The sequence below is a fragment of the Pezoporus occidentalis genome, unplaced genomic scaffold (genome assembly GCF_034315485.1).
Source record: "Pezoporus occidentalis ecotype Australia unplaced genomic scaffold, CSIRO_AGI_Poc_V1 ctg92, whole genome shotgun sequence".
Classification (NCBI taxonomy): domain Eukaryota; kingdom Metazoa; phylum Chordata; class Aves; order Psittaciformes; family Psittacidae; genus Pezoporus; species Pezoporus occidentalis.
Genome location: NW_026916284.1, coordinates 1,882,431 through 1,902,902, shown reverse-complemented (window position 1 = coordinate 1,902,902; position 20,472 = coordinate 1,882,431). Strand labels below are relative to the sequence as shown.

General features: G+C 49.6%; 2 protein-coding genes across 12 annotated transcripts; one reads left to right on the top strand and one right to left on the bottom strand.

The window, feature by feature from the left end:
• Positions 1 to 613: 613 nt before the first annotated feature.
• On the bottom strand, positions 614 to 5,582 carry YOD1 (YOD1 deubiquitinase). Its single transcript, XM_062605437.1, has 2 exons — positions 5,344 to 5,582; positions 614 to 4,743 (listed from the first exon to the last, which is right to left on the bottom strand). The coding sequence occupies exons 1-2, from the start codon at positions 5,549 to 5,551 to the stop codon at positions 4,037 to 4,039; spliced, it is 915 nt and encodes a 304-aa protein (XP_062461421.1). The 5' UTR covers positions 5,552 to 5,582; the 3' UTR covers positions 614 to 4,036.
• A 129-nt stretch (positions 5,583 to 5,711) lies between these two features.
• On the top strand, positions 5,712 to 19,898 carry PFKFB2 (6-phosphofructo-2-kinase/fructose-2,6-biphosphatase 2). Of its 11 annotated transcripts, none has more exons than XM_062605414.1 (16): positions 5,712 to 5,845; positions 7,069 to 7,194; positions 7,288 to 7,384; positions 7,699 to 7,765; positions 7,918 to 7,992; positions 8,129 to 8,185; positions 8,649 to 8,773; positions 9,126 to 9,333; positions 9,521 to 9,667; positions 10,274 to 10,378; positions 11,020 to 11,149; positions 11,852 to 11,914; positions 12,487 to 12,560; positions 14,136 to 14,327; positions 15,877 to 15,899; positions 19,039 to 19,898. In XM_062605414.1, the coding sequence occupies exons 1-16, from the start codon at positions 5,773 to 5,775 to the stop codon at positions 19,052 to 19,054; spliced, it is 1,578 nt and encodes a 525-aa protein (XP_062461398.1). In that variant the 5' UTR covers positions 5,712 to 5,772; the 3' UTR covers positions 19,055 to 19,898. The 11 variants fall into 11 exon arrangements, with proteins under 11 accessions (XP_062461398.1, XP_062461399.1, XP_062461397.1 ...); XM_062605415.1 differs by having other exon boundaries at positions 15,877 to 15,944; XM_062605413.1 differs by lacking the exon at positions 19,039 to 19,898 and adding an exon at positions 16,570 to 16,819.
• Positions 19,899 to 20,472: the final 574 nt, after the last annotated feature.

The window sequence follows — 20,472 nt, the reverse complement described above, 5'->3', positions numbered from 1 at the left end:
TCTCTAGAAAAGGGATGAGTACAGCAGATACTGTTCCCAAACTGGCCCAGTGGCCTCTGCTATGACTGTGCCCATGAAAAGCTGCAGGTTTAAGATATTCTGCTCTGTGTAAGATGTTCCTTTTCTCAGCCCTTTCCTTGGCAATTGCTCTTTTTTACATGAATTTACCCAGAACTGAGGAATTCAGTTTGTCCTTCAGAAAACTGCTGATTTACTCCCTAGGAAATTGCATCCATGAAGTGGGTAAGCATGCTACTGAACCCAAATGTTCCTGAAGTCTGGCTACTAAATGATTCAGCTTTATACTGACAGAGGGGAGATTGAGATTGGACATTAGGAAGATGTGAGGGTGCTGAGGCGCTGGCACAGGGTGCCCAGAGAAGCTGTGGCTGCCCCATCCCTGGCAGTGCTCAAGGCCAGGTTGGACACAGGGGCTTGGAGCAAGCTGCTCTGTGGAAGGTGTTGCTGCTCTGTGGCAGGGGTTGGAGCTGGAGGAGCTTTAAGGTCCCTTCCAACCCAACCCAGGCTGCACTGCAAAGGGGTGAAGACCTCAAAACCACCCTGGTGAACTGAGCCCGAACCTGAAATTCCAGAAGTGAGGCGCAGACTGCACTGAGGATGTACACATGCATCAGTCACGTTTATTGGTGCAACACAACTTTTGCAATCCAGAGCATGTGTTTAAGGCAAGCTGTTACACCAACTGGTTGCACGGATGATACAGGTACCGGAACGCTGCACCACAGGGTTACAATGGGAATGAAAGCTGTTAGAAGCCTTTGCTACCACTTGCTTTACTGCAGTGGGAACATGCTGCCTCCACCAGTGAAAGCCCTTGCTCAGCATCTGCTCAGCACGTAAACTCAGACAAGCTTTTCAAGTGTTGTTACAACCATGAGTTGATGCGTATCTCTTGGTACAATACATGTTTGTGGAAGGCCACATGATTAGTGTGTGGAGCTCTCCTTTAATTAAAGAAGGAATTTAGTGCTGGTAAAACAGCCAGACTGGCACCAGGAAACGAGGACTCTTTATCTGAGGGATGTTCTAGAACTTGGTAAAACAATACCAATAATAATCCACCTTTTAGTAAGCACACCCCCAAAACAAACCTTCCCGTTTCCAGGGCTCATTTAGTTACTGAACCCTGTGTTGAAGTATTCAGCAAGGAATTTAATGCTCATTTTAAACTTGTATGGGATTGGGAATGACGGTAAGGACATAAGCCCACGTTTTGCAGGCCTTGGGTATGGGTGATGCTATTCCCTGCCAGGACCCAAGCCCACGTCCCACCTCTAGGGTAAAATAGGTGTAACTAACATTCTGCTGTACAATTAGTAACAGATCAGTGTAAATGTGTCATGGTGTGCTGAAGTTCATCCTACCAGCGGGCCGCTTTTGTGATGCTTCTGTAACTGTATTGTTAAGGGCAGGCAAAAATGCTGGTAAAAATGATACCAAAACCACCCCAAAGCTAACATTCCCAGCAGTTGAAACAGAGGGGGCTGTACTTCAAATGTACCTGTATCTTAGATAATGCAGACGCTTTGGGAGAGTTTGAGAATCACATGAAGTTTTCTGACTTGCAGGCAGCACCACGGATCCCTGTTGTTTGAAATCCATCTGTCAGTGTCTAACAGCATCAGCTCTTACAAAGATGAACTCCAGCAGTGTCAGTGGACATTTTTTAAACCAAAGAGATTTTATTTTCTAGGCAACAAAAGAAAACATCCAAGCAGTGATACTGACACATCTCCCTCGAGTGGAACTGAGTCTCTGGGAGCCGATTTCCAATGCAAACATGACATAGCAAAGCTCAGCGCTCCGGATTAAATAACCCTCATCTTCAAAATACTGCAACTGAGAAAGACCCCAAAGAAAAATCCTTTTCCATGCTTGCAGAAATCCATCCAGGACACAAAGCTCCCCAAAGCCAATATGCATTTGCAAACATGGCAGGCAATAAATATGTATCTTCCACTTCTGGTTCAAAGCCACCCCAGCCAGTCACCGGGAACACCTCTCTGAGGTAGGTTTTATGTCCATTTTACAGATGGCAATGGTGAGGCTCAGCTCCTTGTCCAAGGCGTCTCTCTGCTTCCACGGGAAAGCTGAGAATACAACTGAGGACTGACAGTCTCTTGGTCTCATTCCTAGACAGTATTTCATCTCAAGTAGTTATAACACAGTGTAATCTTCAAGTTCCTTTGAACTGTCAGGTATTTCCTTAGGTTTGTAAGCATCAGCTTCTAGAGAACTGGTTTTAATGTTGGGGGGTTGGTTTGGTTTGTTTTTTTCCTATGACAGACTAAAAGCCAAGTGAAGTTTAACACTGGAAACTAAGTCGCTTTCTATAGGAAACTCCCAACAGTGCTAACATGTATTTTAATACTGAATTAAAAAGACACCTGGTCCATAGTGATTCTGTCCTTTATACTTAATTATTCACGCCTCAATTCAGCAAAGCACTTCTGTAATTACGTTCCTTCCTTGATAAGACCCTCCTGTATTTCAAGGTCCAACTGGGAGCCTCTGCTGAGAACTTCAGTGAAACGTGCCTTCTATAAACACGGTTTTGCTGCACCAGCTTAGGTAACACTAGATCTTAAGTTCCACTTTGGTAAGTGGATTTATTTCTGCCTCAGTCTGAAGATGCAGGTTCTTGCTCCCCATTTGTAAAAGTGCAAGGAAGGTAACTCAAAACAGCAACAGAAAAAGAGCAGGTTAAGGATATTTTAAAAGTCATTAAAACAAGCATGTGTTGTAGGCATTTCAAGGAAAAACCAAAATCCCCTTCAGTAATATGCACCTTTACAGCACCTTTTAAAAGACCTCAACAGCACTTCCAGCTGCTGTGAGGCAAGATAGATTCAACCAATTTCAACTTCCCTGATTGTGAGCAGTCCGAGAAGTAGGGCAGTTTTCATAGCTTATTTTGTTCTGGAAGTTAAACTGCACCCTTCATTATCAGGATTAAAGTCTTGCCACTGAACAGTCATCGGTGACAAATCAAACACGTTAAGGCAGAATGCAGATGAAGAAAATTCAAGCCTCCCTTCTGGGTTCTCTGTCCTTCTAAAAAAAGGCAAAACTTTTTAGCAGGAAGGAGTGAGAACTATACCTTAAAGTGCTCATTTACAGTGTTTGGAATCTGGTACAGCTTAGTAACACTGTGGCCATGAGCTATACCCAAGTCTGCTTCAATGGATGTAACAAACTGAGTCACTTCCCTAACTACTCTATTTCCCTCTTGCCAGGATTTCAGATACTATTGTGAATAAGAGTCCAAACTATTTCAAGAAACATGCCTATGTTCTGATGCAGTGTAAACACCAGGGGGTTGATAGTTATTTTTCAAGCAACTAAAAACTACCTACAGAGGATTAGTAAGTTTATTCAACACTTAACCATCTACTTATTAATTTAAAGAAGGCTACCTTAAAGCTTAGAGGCCATTTCTTTCTCTAAAGCCATGACTTCACACACACAATACAGTCTACTTCTGATGGTAACATAGTATAGGGCAGCTTTGGAGATACTCTTTCCATCCCTAAGTGTGCACCAAATGAGCAGTTTCCCCTGCAAGAACTGCTTGTATGTGCAGAGTCTAATCCTTAGCATAAATAATGCTGATCTGAGTGTTTCCCAAACCCTTAATTTAATTACCCTGAAAACATGATACAGAGAGATTAAGTCAGCAATTTAAAGGCTAGATTTTATGCTAGTGTTGAATGAGCCTGATTTAATATGTCTGCTCAGTTCACACACACAAAGACTATTTCAGGAATCAAGTTCTAGCTGCCAGTGTATACCACCTGCCAAAGTACTATAAATTAGCATGCGAGAAGATACCTACTTCAAATCCCTTGGGATAAATCCCTAGCCATAACAAACCTGTGCATCCTGGCCATCATTAAGTTAATTTGCTTTTCAAGCTCTGTGAACGGAATTGTAGGATTACATACAGCTTATCTGGGAATCCAGAATTTTATTCTGGACCGATGAGGTAGTCGATGTAACCATCCTCATGCAGATGTCACACTTCCCCAAAGTTGGTGTGTCCGGTCTCCTTGGCGTGTTCTCTGGCTTCCACTTGTCCCGTGAGTCCCTTCTGGCACACCATGCACCGCAGCGTGAAGTGATTCACATCCGTGAACTGCCTCTTCCGCCTGGCTTCATCTGCCAACTCCAAAGCTTGTGCAAGGACAATATCATCACTTGTGGAGAAAATGGTCTGGGGAGGAACGTCCGAGTCTGGGATTTTACGCTCAAGTGGATCATAATGAATCCCATCATATATTAAAAGGACCCGCTTAGTGTAACCAGCATCTTCCCCAAAGCGGTCGATCCTGACTGTCTGTGTGTCCACCACACAGATTTCACACTGGTAAAACTTGGACAGAATGGACACTTCGATGGCTCCTCCCCACGTCTCTTCCCTCCGGATCCAGTCACAATACTCCCTGTTGGTTTTCCCTAGAACTGCCTCACAGTACGATTCCGGATCGCTTGCTACTATCTGGGCTATGAGGCTGCGCATCTCTGGAGCGCAGCCTGGGTCGTAGACGCCTCCTTCTACCACATAGTACACACTGGTGAAGAGACAGGAGTTATCTGCTGGCACAACCCTCCTGGCGAGCAGAGGCACAGCTTCCCTGACCGAGTTAGACATCGTTCTTTTTGCAACCACGGCTGAGTCAGTCTTGGCTTTGGACGCGTCCTCTTCAACGATCAGGGTATCACCTGTCAAACACAGGAGGAGGAGGAGGAATTGAGGGAAATCACAGCACCACAGAACAGTCTGGGTTAGAAGGGAACTTAAAGCTCCTCCAGCTCCAACCCCTGCCACGGGCAGGGACACCTTTCACTAGAGCAGCTTGCTCCAAGCCCCTGTGCCCAGCCAGGCCTTGAACACTTCTACTTGCAGACCGCATTTAAAGGCGCTGCTGGTCCTAAACCAAAGCAACGCGGCTGCATTGTTATAACTGCGGCTTGTGCTCATTTCCCCCCTCAGCACCATATCCTGATGGGAAACCGCCTCTGCCAGACCAGCCGGTAACACCACAGCCCACGGACCACGCACGCAGAGGAGGCTCCGCAGTACTCACCCACCGGGCCCCAGCCCTGCGGACCCTCGGCACGCGGGTGAAGCCACGACGGGCGCTGCCGGCGAGCAGGAAGCACCGCGAGCCGGGTGTTGACAGCTCCCGCCGGGGGAGGAACCGGCCCGACAGCGGGGCCGATGAGGGGCGTGCTGGGCCGCAGCCTCTTTTCATTACGCTAATTACACCCCATGGAGCGCCGGTGTCCGCCCCCCCCGCACCGCGCAGGCCCGGCCCTCACCCGAGTGGATGCCGAGCTCGCCGAGCCGCCGCTCGCCGTCACTGAGGTCCAGGCTCCGCGGCGGGAAGCCGAGCAGCAGCCGCTGCGCCGGGACGGGCACGCCGGTGAGGGCGGCCAGCGCGGCCTGCATGTCGCGGAGCCGGGAGTGCGCCGTGAGCCCGGGCAGCGGGTGGGAGCCGCTCCGGGCCTTGCACCGCAGCCGGAGCATCCTCGGCGGGGCCGCCCCGCGCCTCCTCCTCCTCACGAGCCGGCTTCCGTCCTGCGCGCTCTCGCGAGACCTCCGTTCCGCGCGCCGTCATTGGCTGGGCCGCATCCAACCGGAGCGCTGGTGGCGGGGTCGGGGGCCGCGGGGCGCGCTCGCGCTTGTCATGTAGGGATTTGCATATAATTTGCGTGTGATTTGCATTTGTGGCGCGCCGCCGCGGGGCCATGGCGGCGGCGCGGCACGGCGGCGGCCCGAGGGGCAGGCCCGGGGGTCTGCGCGGCGGAGAGAAGCAGTGCTGTGAGTAAGCTCGGTCTGGAGTGGCGTCTGCGCGCTGCCGCTCTTTAGGGGTTAAAACCATATATATCTCTCTCTATATATATATTTATATCTAATTTAAGGATCGCGCTTAAAACCGCGCGCGTTTTCCTCAACCCGCGTTCCCCCCCCCCCGTCCGCGGGCGCGCAGCCGGTGCCCGGTGTCCTACCCCTGCGCTCCCGAGGGTGCTCGGAGCTCTCATCCCCGTCCTTCTTTCCCTGCCTCCCGGTGCTGCTCCGCTCCCAGCTCCTGGCCTCGGGCTGTTTTCTGCTAGAACGTGAGTGTTTTACTTGAAGCACGTTCGCCCTTGGCGGCTCCTGCCCCGTCGGTAAATAGCAAATAGCTTTAAGGCTAAAGGTTGGTATTAGTCCCATTAGCGCAGCGGGCGCGTCGAGGCTAATGCGGCTCATTAGCTGACACCCGGGAGACCGCAGAGTGGTTAATGAGCGGTGAGGACACCAGGGAGCCCGTTGGGAGATGCACGGCGGGGGTCTGACCATCCGGGAGACCGGAGAATTTAGAATCGCGGGGTGGGAAGGGCGTTCTGAGCATCTGGTCCAGTCTTCCCTGGCAAAGCATGACCTAGGCTGAATGTCCCAACACCCTGTCCAGCCAGATCGTAACGGTGGGCAGCAGCGGGGGAGTCCTCCCCTTCCCTGGGGAGATTATATTGTTCTCATTGGGCAAAGTTTGCCTCTTGCCCCATGGGTAACTTGTAGCCAATGCCCCTTGTTTTTCCTACGTGATTCTTTGCAAAAGGGAGTCTCCATCTTTCTGGAATCATGGAATGGTTTGTGTTGGAAGGGAAGGGAGCTTAAAGTTCATTCAGTTCCAACCCCTACCACAGGCAGGGACCCCTTCCACTGGAGCAGGTTGCTCCAAGCCCCTGTGTCCAACCTGGCCTTGAGCACTGCCAGGGATGGGGCAGCCACAGCTTCTCTGGGCACCCTGTGCCAGCACCTCAGCACCCTCACAGGGAAGAGCTTCTGCCTGAGAGCTCATCTCAGCCTCCTCTCTGGCAGGTTAAAGCCTGACAACAGCTCCGTGTCCTTCTTATGCTGGGGACCCTTGTGGTCTTTGTAGCCTCCCTTTAAATACTGGCACAAGATGGGCAGCTCTGCATGGCTTTGGGCTGGGGCTTGGCTCTTGTTCTCAGATACTCTGCGATGCTGCTGATGCTCCTGGCTTGGTTTTGGGTTTGCAGCATGGGCTTCCTACATGACCAACTCCCCAACGCTGATCGTCATGATCGGCCTGCCTGCACGCGGCAAGACCTACGTGTCCAAGAAGCTCACCCGCTACCTCAACTGGATCGGGGTGCCCACCAAAGGTGTGTGCTGGGACTGCCCTTGTGCAGAAAGCAGTGTGAGATCTGCCTGTGCAGTGCTGTCAGTCTCACGTGCTTGTCTTTTTGTGTGTGAAGTGTTTAACTTAGGAGTGTATCGCCGGGAAGCGGTGAAGTCTTACAAGTCCTATGACTTCTTCAGGCATGATAACAAAGAAGCCATGGAAATCCGCAAGTAAGTTGGCATCAAGGGGCAGAACTGTTCTGTGGTGGTCTGGTTAGTCTCAGGTCTTGGCAGGCCCTGTATTTCAGGGGCACAAATTAACAGTGATTGAAACCAGGGGATGAGGCAGCCCAGCGCATGCAGGGATCCTGCCACAAGCAGGTTTTAGGCAGAGGTGCCTTATGATCCCTGGGGTTCTTAGGGATGCAGGGATGGGTCCTCCATGGGCAGAGGGAGAAGGTATTCAAACCTCTCCCAGTGGTTCAGAAGCTTTGGTGTTTGAATGCTTTCCATCAGCTCTAAGAGTACTTGTTTCTCTCCTGCAGGCGATGTGCCCTGGTGGCCCTACAAGATGTGAAGGCATATCTCTTGGAGGAGTGTGGGCAAATAGCTGTAAGACTTTGCTGCACTGAATATGGGTTATGTTTGGGTAGTTTAAAGCTGCCCACGTTATCTGGGGACTCAATTGTTACCCCCAGTGTTTTGGGGCTGGTTTAAAAGCCTTAGATGAAGTTGCTAATTGCTGCTTCCTCATTTTCTGGTAGGTGTTTGATGCGACCAACACCACTCGAGAAAGACGGGACCTGATACTAAGTTTTGCTAAAGAAAATGCTTTCAAGGTAGTGGTGCTGCTGTGTTTAATTTGTAGTTGCTGCACCGAGGGGCATTACTGCTCCCTGGGGCAGGAGCGCTTGAGTTTTGATGCGGGGTAGAGTTCTTGACTCTCTGAAATACGCTTCTTTGCCTTCTTTGTAGGTGTTTTTTGTGGAGTCCGTCTGTGACGATCCAGAAGTCATTGCTGCCAATATCCTGGTGCGTGCTGCATTTACCAGGCTTGGCTGCCTGTGCCTTCTGAGGGTGCTCAGTACAAGGTCACCAGCCACAATAGCTTACAGCAGTGTCTGCAAACGTTCTTGCTCTTATGTTTCACCTAAATAAGCAGCTGTAAGGTTTGCAGCTTTAGAAAAGCTAAAGATGCAGTTAGGCTATGTGAGAAGGTGGAAATCAAATGAAGCTGAGAAATGTTTGACCTTGAAGTGTGCTTTCTTGTTAGGGGGAGGCGAGCAGCAAGGCAGCTGTGTCTGTCAGAGGGCCAAGCACCACAGTGCCTTCAGAGTTGCCCTTTGTTTCCTCTCCAGGAGCAGGGTTTTTTCCACAGGGCAGGGTTAAACAATGCCTGTTTGTTTCCAAGGGGAAGAATAATGTTATTCAGCCTTGCCTTTGTTCCCCTGGTGAGTTTACTTAACTCTCACAAAGTGGTGCTGTCTCTTATCAGGAGGTGAAGGTTTCCAGCCCCGACTACCCAGAGAGAAACAGGGAGAACGTGATGGATGATTTCCTGAAGAGGATAGAGTGCTACAAGGTCACTTACCAGCCTCTGGATCCTGATGCCTATGACAAGTAAGCAAAGCCCTGGGGTGCATTTTATCCTTGCACACGTGAGCTGCTTTGCTTTGTCGCTGCTGTTCTCTGGCTCCGGATGCTATAATGTGTCTGCTGGAGCCTCTGCTCTCCCAAAGTTGCCTGTGTGAAGGTGGTTCCCAAGTGATTTGAAAGGGTTTTTCTCTAGTGTACTGCAGTGTAATGCAGCTCCTTGTGTAAGCAGTTCAGTGTCTCTTCTATCTGCTGGAGTGACCCAGTGGTAGTGCTGATGCCTTTACTAGAGGATTAATAGCTAGATTACACCCGCAGATGCACGTGCTTCATATTTAAAACCAGTCGTGTGGGTGTTCTTATCTTATGTTGACTCCAGAGATCTTTCCTTCATTAAAGTGATCAATGTGGGACAGCGGTTCCTAGTAAACAGAGTCCAGGATTACATCCAGAGTAAAATCGTCTATTACCTAATGAACATTCATGTCCAGCCGCGTACCATCTACCTTTGCCGACATGGTGAGAGTGAATATAATCTTGTTGGCAAGATTGGTGGGGATTCTGGTCTGTCACCACGTGGGAAGCAGGTAAGTGTTTGGCAGCACCCGGGTTGCTGTATGTGTTGTGTGACCAGAGCCGGGCTCTGCATCCGACTCCTGCGAGGGGCAGCCCCGCAGATGGATCTTGCTGCAACAGCCACGGCCCTTGAAATGATGCTCTGAAGAGTGGCAGCAGCTCCTGCTCCCTCCTAACCTCCCCTGGCGTTTTCTCCAGTTTGCTCAGGCGCTGAAGAAGTTCCTTGAGGAGCAGGAAATCGTTGACCTGAAGGTGTGGACGAGCCAGCTGAAAAGGACGATCCAGACGGCCGAGTCCCTGGGGGTCATGTACGAGCAGTGGAAGATTCTCAATGAGATTGACGCTGTGAGTGAAATGCTGATTGAAGCCTTTAGCTTTCCTAGGCAGAAAATAATGCTTAAAACCAAATTTACTACGATAAAATGACCATTTCTTATTCATCTCTAACCATGTCCATGTATAATGTGCTCCAGCCTGTAGAAGCACAGAGTAGTTTGGGTTGGAAGAGACCTTAAAGCTCCTCCAGCTCCAACCCCTGCCACAGGCAGGGACCCCTCCACTAGAGCAGCTTGCTCCAAGCCTCTGTGTCCAACCTGCCCTTGAACACTGCCAGGGATGGGGCAGCCACAGCTTCTCTGGGCACCCTGTGCCAGCGCCTCAGCACCCTCACAGGGAAGAGCTTCTGCCCGAGAGCTCATCTCAGTCTCCCCTCTGCAGGTTAAAGCCATTCCTCTTGTCCTGTCCCTACAGGCCCTTGTCCAAAGCCCCTCTCCAGCTTTTTTTGTCAGCTCCTTTAGGTATTGGAAGGCCATTGGTGTGGCCATGGTAGATATACTGTCTATCATTTTCATCACACAAAGGAATTGCTCATCTCAGCCAGTTGCCTTTTTCTCTTTGTTGCATCTCCTCTGTTGAAATGGGGTGGGTTGTAACAAGTTGTTCTTTCCTCAGGGGGTATGTGAAGAAATGACCTATGGAGAAATTGAAGTCAAGTATCCAGATGAGTTTGCATTGAGAGATCAGGAGAAATACCTTTATCGCTATCCTGGAGGCGAGGTGAAGACCCTTAGAGAATAACAATGATACAGTATATATAAACCAAAGAGATATGTGTAGAATTGAAAGACTTGACCTATTTTTTCCTTTCTCTGCCAATATTTGTGTGAGCAACTGAAAACATTAGGATCCATAATTGTCTTTCAGAGAGAAGGTTCATTGATTTCCTTTATCATGGTGTGCAGATGATGCCTTTCAGTCAATGAACTGAGCCACTTCCTGAGTCCCTTGATGCCCCCCTTTGACACTGAGGGGCTTCTGCATCCCACTCATGTGGGCAAAGCCTGAATTTTCACCACAGAAAATGGAAAGGAGATGAATGTGGGGGTGGTGTGGAGCCGTTTCTGGGTGTACCTCACAACCTTCAGTGTATAACTGACCATTTTATGTTTTTGTTATGGCGCTCCTGAAGAGTTACCCGTAATCCAAACCCTCCTGTAATCTGCGGGTTGCTGACCTTAAGTTTCACCTTCTGCTCTTTGCCGTTTTCTCTCCCTGTGTTCACCAGATCATCCCTAAATGTGTGCATTTTGATGCTGAAATTGATGATTTCCTGAAGGTGAAGCTGTGCTAAAATTGCTGCTGCTGCTTTAAACCTCTGTTTACGAAATGCCTTGACAAATTCCCATTTTGTTTTCCAGTCCTACCAGGACTTGGTCCAGCGCCTGGAGCCGGTAATTATGGAGCTGGAAAGGCAAGGCAACGTCCTCGTCATCTCCCACCAGGCGGTTATGAGGTGCCTCTTGGCTTATTTTCTTGACAAGAGTGCAGGTACAAAAATAAGCGAGCGGTGGAAGGGGCTGGCTTCTCTGCTGCTTCCTTTGCAGGGCGTCGGGGAGGGTGGCTTGTAATTGCTGTTTGGATTTCTCACAAGGCAAGAGGTGCTTAAAAAAGCAAAGCAAACATTGCTCACAGACTTTAACCATTGCAGTTCAGTGGGGCAGGGAGCAAGAAGCTCTCCCTGCGTGAAGTGCAGAAGAGTGTGCTGCTCACTCTGCTCAGCTGCTGTTTCACCGGTGGCACTTATGTATTCTATAGGGACTTTATTTCAATGTAAAGGGGAAGTTTTGTGGTGCATGGGGACCCAAAGGGTTGGCAGTTGTGCTGCATTGCTGATTGATGCTGATCCTTTCTGTGGCATACTCACCTGGAAGCTAGTTCCAGTGCAGGCTCCTTTGTGATGCTCCAGTGAGTGGCACTGGAGTTTAGTAAAGCCTTTAGTAAAGTTTATTCACTCCAAGTAGAACTCCCATAGGTCCATGGCAGCTGTTGCTGTGGTGCTTTCCTACCTGTGTGCAGCTGGAGAGGCTTCCTCTTGTTGGCCCCATGTGTTGGGAATGGTGGGTTTGGTCCCGTCCCACTGCTGCATCCAGTATTGCTATGTGAAATGTTCCCACCCAAAGCCTGGGCAGAGTGGGGCGGCTGGTGTGGGCAGCACCCCATAATACCCCAAAACGCCTGCCTCTGTCCTAGATGAGCTGCCCTACCTGCGATGCCCTCTCCATACCATTCTGAAGCTCACACCTGTGGCATATGGTAAATACTGTCTTTTCTTCCCCTGGTGTGTATGTGTGTGTGTATCATGGGGTGGTTTGGGTTGGGAAGGACCTTAAGATCATCTACTTCCAACCCGCTGCCATGGGCAGGGAATCTGACGGGCAGGTTTGTGTTCATGTCTGGCAGCAACCAGCTGAGCTGTAGAAGCTTCTGGTGGTGTATTTAATATATATAACGGTTCTGGACTGTGGGAGGGTTTGGAGGGAGCAGTGGGAGAGGAGATATGTGGGTACCAGGGTGTTTCCATCTCCTACACAAGTGATAATTATCTCTGGATTTCAGCCATTGGTGAGGCTGTTTGTGCCTCCAGTTTGGGGTGCAGTCAGTTAAAAATGGCTTTTTATGGATGGACCTATAGTCCCCATAACAGGGCTGAACCGTGAAGGTCAAAGCCAGAATGTAGTTCAAGTGTAAAGTCCTGTTTGTTTGAGCTGTCTTAAAACTGGAACCCATTTATTGCTGCTCACTTTCCATGCTGTTTCCAGTATGAAAATAAAAGATGATTATTTCTTAAGTTACCCTTCCTCATATTAACTTCTCTTGTGGTAAAGGCTGTAAAGTGGAGACAATCACCCTGAACGTGGAAGCAGTGAACACCCATCGTGACAAACCCTGTCTGAACTCAGTAAGTTCTTGCTGCACTGCTCGGGCTTTATCCCATTCCAAAAGTAAGGACCCTGAAACACTCCTCAGTACCTGCTGTCAGTGAGCACAAAGGCTTGCTTCAGAAAGAATCCCCCCCCCAAAGCAGAACTAATAGGGGGTGGAATTAGTTTGTTTCCCAGGCCAGGGAGAGATGCTTTCAGAGCTATTGTAGGAGGCAGAACGGGCAAGTTTAAAACAGAGATCTTGGAGTTCCTGGTCTCAGTTGCTGAAGTTGTTGTTGCTTGTTTCTCTTAATGGTGATAACTTCAGAAAGAGTTGCCAGAGTGTTTGGAAGTGATTTATTTTTCCTTCAGTGTCTTGATGAGCTTTTCTCTTTGTAAAGCTGCCACTGGGGTAAGGCTGGGTTCTAGGGGTGGTTCTTGGTGGCTCTCGCAGCCCTTGCGGGGCAGGAGCAGAGGGTTTTCCCTTGTAAAACACACAAGACATCAGCAGAGACAAGTATCTGGGGCAAAGCAAGACTGCGGTGTTCCTAAACTTTGTATGTATTGGAGGCATGAGGAGATGGGTCCAATTTATTTCCCTTGCACCGTGAATCCTCTTGGAGCAGCAGTGGAAACACTTCAGGCTCTGGCTTTATTTATGAACTCCTGTCTCCCTTTACTTCAATGACTGCTCAGCCATCCACCTTGTGGAGGCACCACGTAATTATGTACTGAGTCTGTGGAAGCTGCTGTTACTGTAGGTGCTTGCTTCTGTAAATGCAGCTTTGCAAAGGGATTGATCCATCAGGGAATGGTGCATAGTGATTGCCTGTAATTAGCTCCCCCGATTAAAGAGCGTAAACCAGCTCTCTGCTGTGCTAGCTCACAGGAAATCAAAGTGCATCACATCTTAAGTTCTTTTGCTATGTTTAGGCTTTTTAGCTGCTTCTTGTTGTGCTGTATAAAGAGCTATTGGTTGATTGTCTGGGATATAGTTGGTTTTTGTGTCCCAACATAAAATCCCCTATGCCAAGGGACCATAAACGAGGAGAGAAGAGACTGAGAACATGCATCTGTGGCTGGAGGGATTGTGGAGCTAAATCCAGCTGATTGCAAAACACTAAACTGAGGATATTCAGCAAGGTTTTTGTGCCCGGTCCCGTGCTGGTGCTTTCCAGTCAGTCACTGATTGCTTTGCGACCTCTGTGTGATGCCTGTGTTGAAATCATTGCTCGCCTGGAGAAGTGGGAGGCTGTTTCTGTTGTTCTTGGCTTTACTCGGGCAATGCGGCTGCTTTGGGGGAGAAGAAACACAAAGAATGGAAAGTTTTTCTATTTCTAATTATGCTAAATTGATTGTGGGGAGAAAAGGAAAATAAACCCCAAAATGACCCAAAACCACCCCTTCCTGAGCAAAGCTAAGCAAAAGACTCTCAAAGGGAAGTGAAACTGCTCAGAAACAGGCTTTTCAGTGGCCTCCGAGGCAGATCAGCCAAGCGGATGGGGTGTTTGCCCCTGCTGGTGCTCTGCAGGGGAGGTGTGCGCCGTCGTGGATGCGTTTGTAAACTGTGGTTCCCCTTTTCATTCCTTGTGATTCCCTCCACCCGGGATCAGAGCAAGCTTCCCTCCGGCCAAAGCCCTGCGAGGATGAGAAGGAACAGCTTTACGCCGCGGGCCAGCGCGGACACGGTAAAGCGCCCGCGCCATTACAGCGTTGGGAGCAAACCTCTCGACCTCGTGGGGCCTTTCCCATCCCTGGAAGCTCGAGAAGGGGCCGACCAGCAGCAGCTGCAAGTTGAGGTCCAGGTGGTACCTTCTCTGTGTTTCCCTTCCCCACCATCACCCGCAGCTCTCAGTGGTCCTGTCTGGAATGCAGCCCATTCCCAGGGGCTTTGTTTCCCTGTAAGAATCCTCCTGGATTAGACACTCATAAACCCCAAAGTCACCCCATTAAACTAGAATTGTGGTGCCAAAGGCTTTCAGAACCAGGTTGGTTGGGCCTTGGAGCAACCTGATTGAGTGGAAGGTGTCCCTGCCCATGGCAGGGGTTTGGAACTGGATGGGCTTTGTGGTTCCTTCCAACCCAAGCCATTCTGTGATCATCAGGCTTTGTGCAGGTGAGTTTCCGTCAGTGCAGTAGGGTTTTGGCAGGGTGGCTGATTCTGGGTGATGCTTTCTGGCAAAAACCCAACTGGAAGGAGTTACAAGTATCCTCTTTGTCTAAATTAGATGCTGCAGCCAAGTGTTGCTCCAGTCCCTGGTAGGAAATACTTGAATCATGACTTTGTCAGTGCCTGTTTTCTTGCAGATCCCGTTGTCAGCAGCTTGTTGAACAAAGTTTGGGCTCTTTGGGTGCCGAGAACAGAGCAGCTTTGGGTGCTTGGTGTTTCATCTGGCTTAAAAAAGGCACCAAGGCCCTCATCAGTGTTGGGTGCAGAGTCCCATTTGTTTCTTTGCTCATTTAAACTTGTTTTGCTGTTAAATGAGGTGTTAAATTGAGGTTAAATGAGGTTAAATTGAGGTGTGTGCCTGGGAGAGCACAGGCAAAGAGGGGGACTTTGAGGAGGTCTTGGCTGGGTCCTACAGAGTCATAGAAGTTCGGGTTGGAAAGAACCTATGTTGTAACATGCAGAGTAATGTGCACATTACATGTGTGTTGTAATGTGCAGAGACAGCCATTACCAAAGCTGTTTAATCTTGGATACTTTAGAGGTTAATGTTTCCCCAGCTATTAGTGAGCCCAGCTTCCCCCCCTTCCCTCGGGGTAAGTGGCCAGAGAGCAAAGGAAGGGGTGATGCAGCACGGGTGAACATTGCTGGTGTTTCCATGCTCGGTTTAGAGCATGAGGCTCAGGCATCCCCAGAATCCCAGGGCTCTGGTGCACCGAACCAGCCAGGGCTTTGCATTGGGGTGGATTTGAGCCACAGCAATTCTGCTTCATGCCTCAGCTGGAGAGGACCTTGATGGCCTGAGGTGGGTGCCCCAGAACAGGGATCCCCCCCCCCCCCGTTTGCAGTTGTACCCTTCATCCTTGTAGTGATGAAGGAGCATTTAGTAAGGCCTGGGTTCTGGGCTGGCTGTGTGGTAGGGAATTGTCCTGCCCCAGGACCTTTTGCCTGGATGGAGCCCTTGGGATAAGCAGCAGTGGAGGGAGGAGGTGGCCAGGCACTGCAGCACTGTCCATGCCTTGTATCAGCTCCTCTGTGATACAAGCCTCCCCCCAGCTCCCTGACATGGCATCTTTGGGGTTGCTTCACTTCTTTCCTCATTTGCTTTGCTGCTTTTCCTATTATTTCAAAATCTCCCTTAAAATGCACTATGAGCTATCCTGTGCTGTTTCTTCTTTCCTTTGCAGCCTCAAGGGGGAATTGCTTGCCTGTGAGTATCACTGAAAGCAGCTTCTATGTACTCTCTTTTGGTTTAGTAAGTAGGACTTCTCTTGATTACTATTGCATGGAATCTACTTTGGTGAAAGACAGATGCATGGAGCAGAAGGAAGTCTTTTCCTTTGTCATTAAGGACCTGTCATTAAGGGGGACCTCAGTGGGGGAGAAGTATGTTACCAGGCTGAGCCCACTAATCCAGGGGCTCCAACTGGTTTTACTGGTGAATATGCTTCTGATGGCTGCCCATAAAGCGTGTTTCATCCTGAGCTTGCTTCATGCCTGGACCAGGACGTGGAATGGCTGCACTGGCACTGCCAGGCTGAGCCATGCAGCCCGTCCTGAGCAGTGCTGGCTCCCATATGTGTCTCCTTTCCATCTGGTGACCCATGGATGGCAGAGATTTTGCAGGAGTTGTTGGATTTTGTAGGCTGGATGGGAGTGGTGCTGCTCAGCCCCAGTTCCCCATGGCTTGAGGGAGCTGGGGGGGTTTAGCATGTGCTTGACAAGTAGCTGGGTGGATAAACCTTCCTGTGCAGGTGCCTGTTGTCACTGAGTCCTCACCACCACGTCCCTTTTGAGGCCGCTTGACTGGGGGAGAAGGGAGTGTGACTCTCTCCCACCCTAAGGGGAGAACATGTCCTTGTCTGTCCCCCTCTCTTTAGGGAGCCTGCAGCCAGCATCACCCACGAACCCTTGGCTTCCCCCTCAACCTCTGAGTAAGGGGCTTGGATGAGACCACGGCTGCTGCCCCATGCACAAAGGCTGGAGATGCCCTCGCTTCGCTGTGCTCCCACCAGCCCTGCTCTGCTGGTGCCTGGGGCAGACCCTGCTGCAACCCTGCTCTTGGCTCCTCGGGTGTTTCTCCTCCTGCAGTACACACAGTGCTGATGGGTTTTGTCTTGTGAAGGGGGGTTTTGCTGCATGGGGCTGTGGGATGGCTCTTGGCAGCTCTCACAGTGCATCCTCTGCTCTGAGCCATGCTCATCCCCATGCACTGCGGTGACCCACAGTATCTGGCTGCATCCCTCATCTTTGGGATAACAGTGATGTCCCTCTCTGGGAGCAGCAGGCTGTGCTGGGGAGCACCCAAGGGTGGTGGTGCCTAAGGGTGGGCTCAGAGATGGCACAAGCTGTGTCCTTGGGGGCTTGCTGTTGCTGCACATGGGCTGCTGGGGTTGTTGCTGACCTGCTCTTGCTCTCAGCAAGGCTCTGCTCCCTCCTTGCCTCTGCCCTTGGGCAGATCCTCTCGCTCCTGGTGCTCTGGTGTCAGAGAGCTGGGTTATGTGCAAAGAAAGTAAAGCAGGAGCTGGTTCAGTTTCCAGATGCCAAGTGTTGAAACAGGGTCCAGGTGTGGGTGGTGAGCTCCTGTTTCCCCTGTGGCAGGGTGGTCCCCTTGCTGTCGTAGGATGCAGCTCATCCCTTCCAGGGAAGGGAGGTGCAGCTCCTGCCTCTGCTCAGGTAATGTTCCTCCAGCCCTGAGAAACTCCCCCTTGAATGTATTTGGCTTTTGGATGTGCAGTTTGCTGCTTTAATTGCACTTTGTCCTTGAAGTGAAGCTCTTCCAACCATTCTGTCAATGCAGCTGCTCTTACTCTGTCACCGCGATGTTATGGGACACAAAGGTATGGGATTGATCCCAAAGTGACATGCCTCTGTTTGCTAGTTTGGGGTAGCATTTTGAATAATGCTGCAGAGTGTTCTTACTGACCTGCCAAAGCTGTGGAAGCGCACAAAGCATCAGGCTCAGGTCCTACTGCAGAGCATCTCCCAGGCTGGGATGGCAACTTGAGAATGGTCCAGCCAGTAGTGATGCCAAAAGGGCCTGTTTCTCCTAAAGCTGCCTGTCTCTCTGTGTTTCAGAGGCCTTAATGTTGATGATGAGGGGGAAAAGGAGAAAGAACCTGAGCTGGGGAGCTTGTGCTAAATCTGAGAAATTATTCCTGTACTAATATTAATTTAGAATCCAATCAGAGGAATATTATCCATAGGCTAAAAATCAAGGCCTTGCCCCTTTGGATTTGCCTTTGCTCTGGGCTGTGTGGTTAGAAAATGAATGTATGTACTTGGAGTGCTTCTTTCCCCCTATATTTAAACAAATAACACAGATTTCCTAGGAGGGGATGCAGATAAATGATAGCAACTTGGTCCAGCTTCCTCGATTCCAGTACAAACTTCCTTCCTTTCTAGTACTGCTGTTTTGCTTGAGAAGGTAGCATGTGAGCAGCTCTTACGGATTAGCCCTGATGATGGTTACTCTCGAAGTGTCCTTGTTGGGAAAACTGTTTTAATTTTCCTTTGCTTTGGTTTTTAATTGCAAATAGAACATATGCAGGGTCTGGAATTCCTGACTGCTGGATTTCAGCAAACTGGCTCCAGAGCTGTGCCATTGGTTCTCTTAATAGCAAACCAGTGCTGGTGCAGTAACAAAGACAGCTTAGACCTATTGATTCACACATTGGTTTGCAGTGTGAGCGCTGCAGCTGAGCAGGGCAGGCACTGGCCATGGCACAAAAGGAGCCTTTTCTGTGCTCTGAGACATTGCATGAACAGCAGCTGTAGGAAATCCTGGTTAATGGGTTTTAACTTGTGTGATTTGTATAGAACAGAATTCACTTGTACTGACCTGAGTGTGTTTGTGGTGTCTGTTGAGCCCTCACTGAGGCAGTAGTTTTATCAAAACTAGAAGTATTTATTGTGGTTAATATGTGAAATGATTCCTATAATGTTTCTTTGTTCTGGAAGTGTATTTTCCTATGGAGAAGAGAAATAAAAGTGAGTAACCCTCAGTAACCAGCCTGCTTCATTATTGCCTCCAGAAAAGCTGAGCTTGCATGGTCCCAGGGTGGGAAACCCTTCTCATAGAGCTTTGCAAGAGGTTAAAGGATGATGCAAAGTGTGAAGCAACTCATTATTTGCTGGGGTAGAAGTAAAGAAGAAAACCCTTTGATGGTCTCAGTCATACAGAATGATTATATGGATGCTGGAATGATGCAGAGTGATTATATGGAGCTGGTGGATCCCCTGCGAAGTATCTCTGTCCATCCCCAGCACTAAGCTGAGCTCTGCTGTCCCTGCTTTACATCTCCTGACTTAGCCTTGGTCTAACGTGTCCGTTTCTCTCTCATTTGTAGAGGATGGCCAGTTTAACGGTGTAGAGGTTTGGCTTTCATCTGGGATTTCCACGGCTGGGAAGAGCCCTGCGGCTGGACTTGAGCATCCCTGGAGCGCAGTGAGCTGCTGCCGCTTCGGCCCACCCTCTCCTCTGAAATGTGTTTTTAGAGCCTCTCTGTGTCTTTTCTTTCTGAATGCTGCAGTGTCTGCCCATGGGATTGGAGAAGGATGTGAGCTAATTTATTCCTGGGCTTCCTGGGGTCCCCTGTTTGTCCTCCTCATCAGGTGGCGAAATTAACTGCAGTGTATGCAGGACAAAATGGTCATACTCATACTCACCAAAGCAGCTTTTCTTTGGTGTAAGCAGACCAAATCCCCAAGTTCTTATTTAGCTGTTACCATCTCTAATGTCAAGTGCAGTACTCGTGGTGTTTAACCGTCCCCAGAGCTCCAGGCATTGCTCAGCTTTGTTTTCAGGACTCCTGATTTAAATCCCCAGATCCGAGCTGGTTCCTTTGCTCTGGGAAGGCTTTTGCTCATCCTATAAAACACACGGCGCTTGCTAGGTCAGCAAATCCTGCGAGGGGCAGAAGGGAATCAAACCTCCTGTCCCTCTCTGGAAAGAGCTTAGTGCTGTTGAAGCTGAGCTCAAGTCCTGCTTTGGCTTTGCACCCAGATCTAAGCTTCCTCCTCTCATTTTTCCTGTGTTCTATGGACACTTTTATCTGTGAGAACAGAAAACGAGAGCATCACTTTGCTCTCAGGGCCACATGTGCAGGGCTTGCTAGAAGCACAAGATCTTTTACCAGTTGTCTTTTTAATGTACCGAACTTAAGCCCACCAACAAGGTTTTTAAACTTGCCTATGAAAAAGCTGTGAATGATGTTGATGTATAATGCTGCTTTTAATAGAGTTTAAGCTGCTTTAGTGTTCAGTGCATAGGTGAGGAAGCTGCCGTGTGGTGCAGCTCATGTGTTACTTAAATCCCCACCAAAACTCCAAATTGAGTTTTCTCCCACAGATTTTGACTTGGAATCATAGAACCCCAGCCTGGTTTGAGTTGGAAGGGACCTTAAAGCTCCTCCAGCTCCAACCCCTGCCACGGGCAGGGACCCCTTCCACTGGAGCAGCTTGCTCCAAGCCCCTGTGTCCAACCTGGCCTTGAGCACTGCCAGGGATGGGGCAGCCACAGCTTCTCTGGGCACCCTGTGCCAGCGCCTCAGCACCCTCACAGGGAAGAGCTTCTCCCTTATCTCCAACCTAAATCTCCCCTCTGACAGTTTAAAACAAAACCAGTTATGCCAAACTCCATTTTATCCCGCTCCTACCCTTCTTGAAGAAAGGGGCGTTTAGGTACGAAGCAGGAGGCTCTTCTGGACCTGCTGTTTCAAGCTGACTCCAGGTTTCAAGTTGCCTCCATAGCAGCAACTTCTGGGACCCAGGTTGCTTATTTT

Bases quoted from the DNA above. Each gene is read 5' to 3' on its own strand.
- YOD1 (XM_062605437.1), bottom strand. From the start codon at position 5,551: ATGCTCCGGCTGCGGTGCAAGGCCCGGAGCGGCTCCCACCCGCTGCCC. The intron at 4,744-5,343 runs GTGAGGGCCGGG...TGTGTTTGACAG, and splicing joins CGAGCTCGGCATCCACTCGG to GTGATACCCTGATCGTTGAA.
- PFKFB2 (XM_062605412.1), top strand. From the start codon at position 5,773: ATGGCGGCGGCGCGGCACGGCGGCGGCCCGAGGGGCAGGCCCGGGGGT. The intron at 8,774-9,125 runs GTAAGCAAAGCC...TGTTGACTCCAG, and splicing joins GATCCTGATGCCTATGACAA to AGATCTTTCCTTCATTAAAG. The intron at 12,561-14,135 runs GTAAGTTCTTGC...ACCCGGGATCAG, and splicing joins ACAAACCCTGTCTGAACTCA to AGCAAGCTTCCCTCCGGCCA.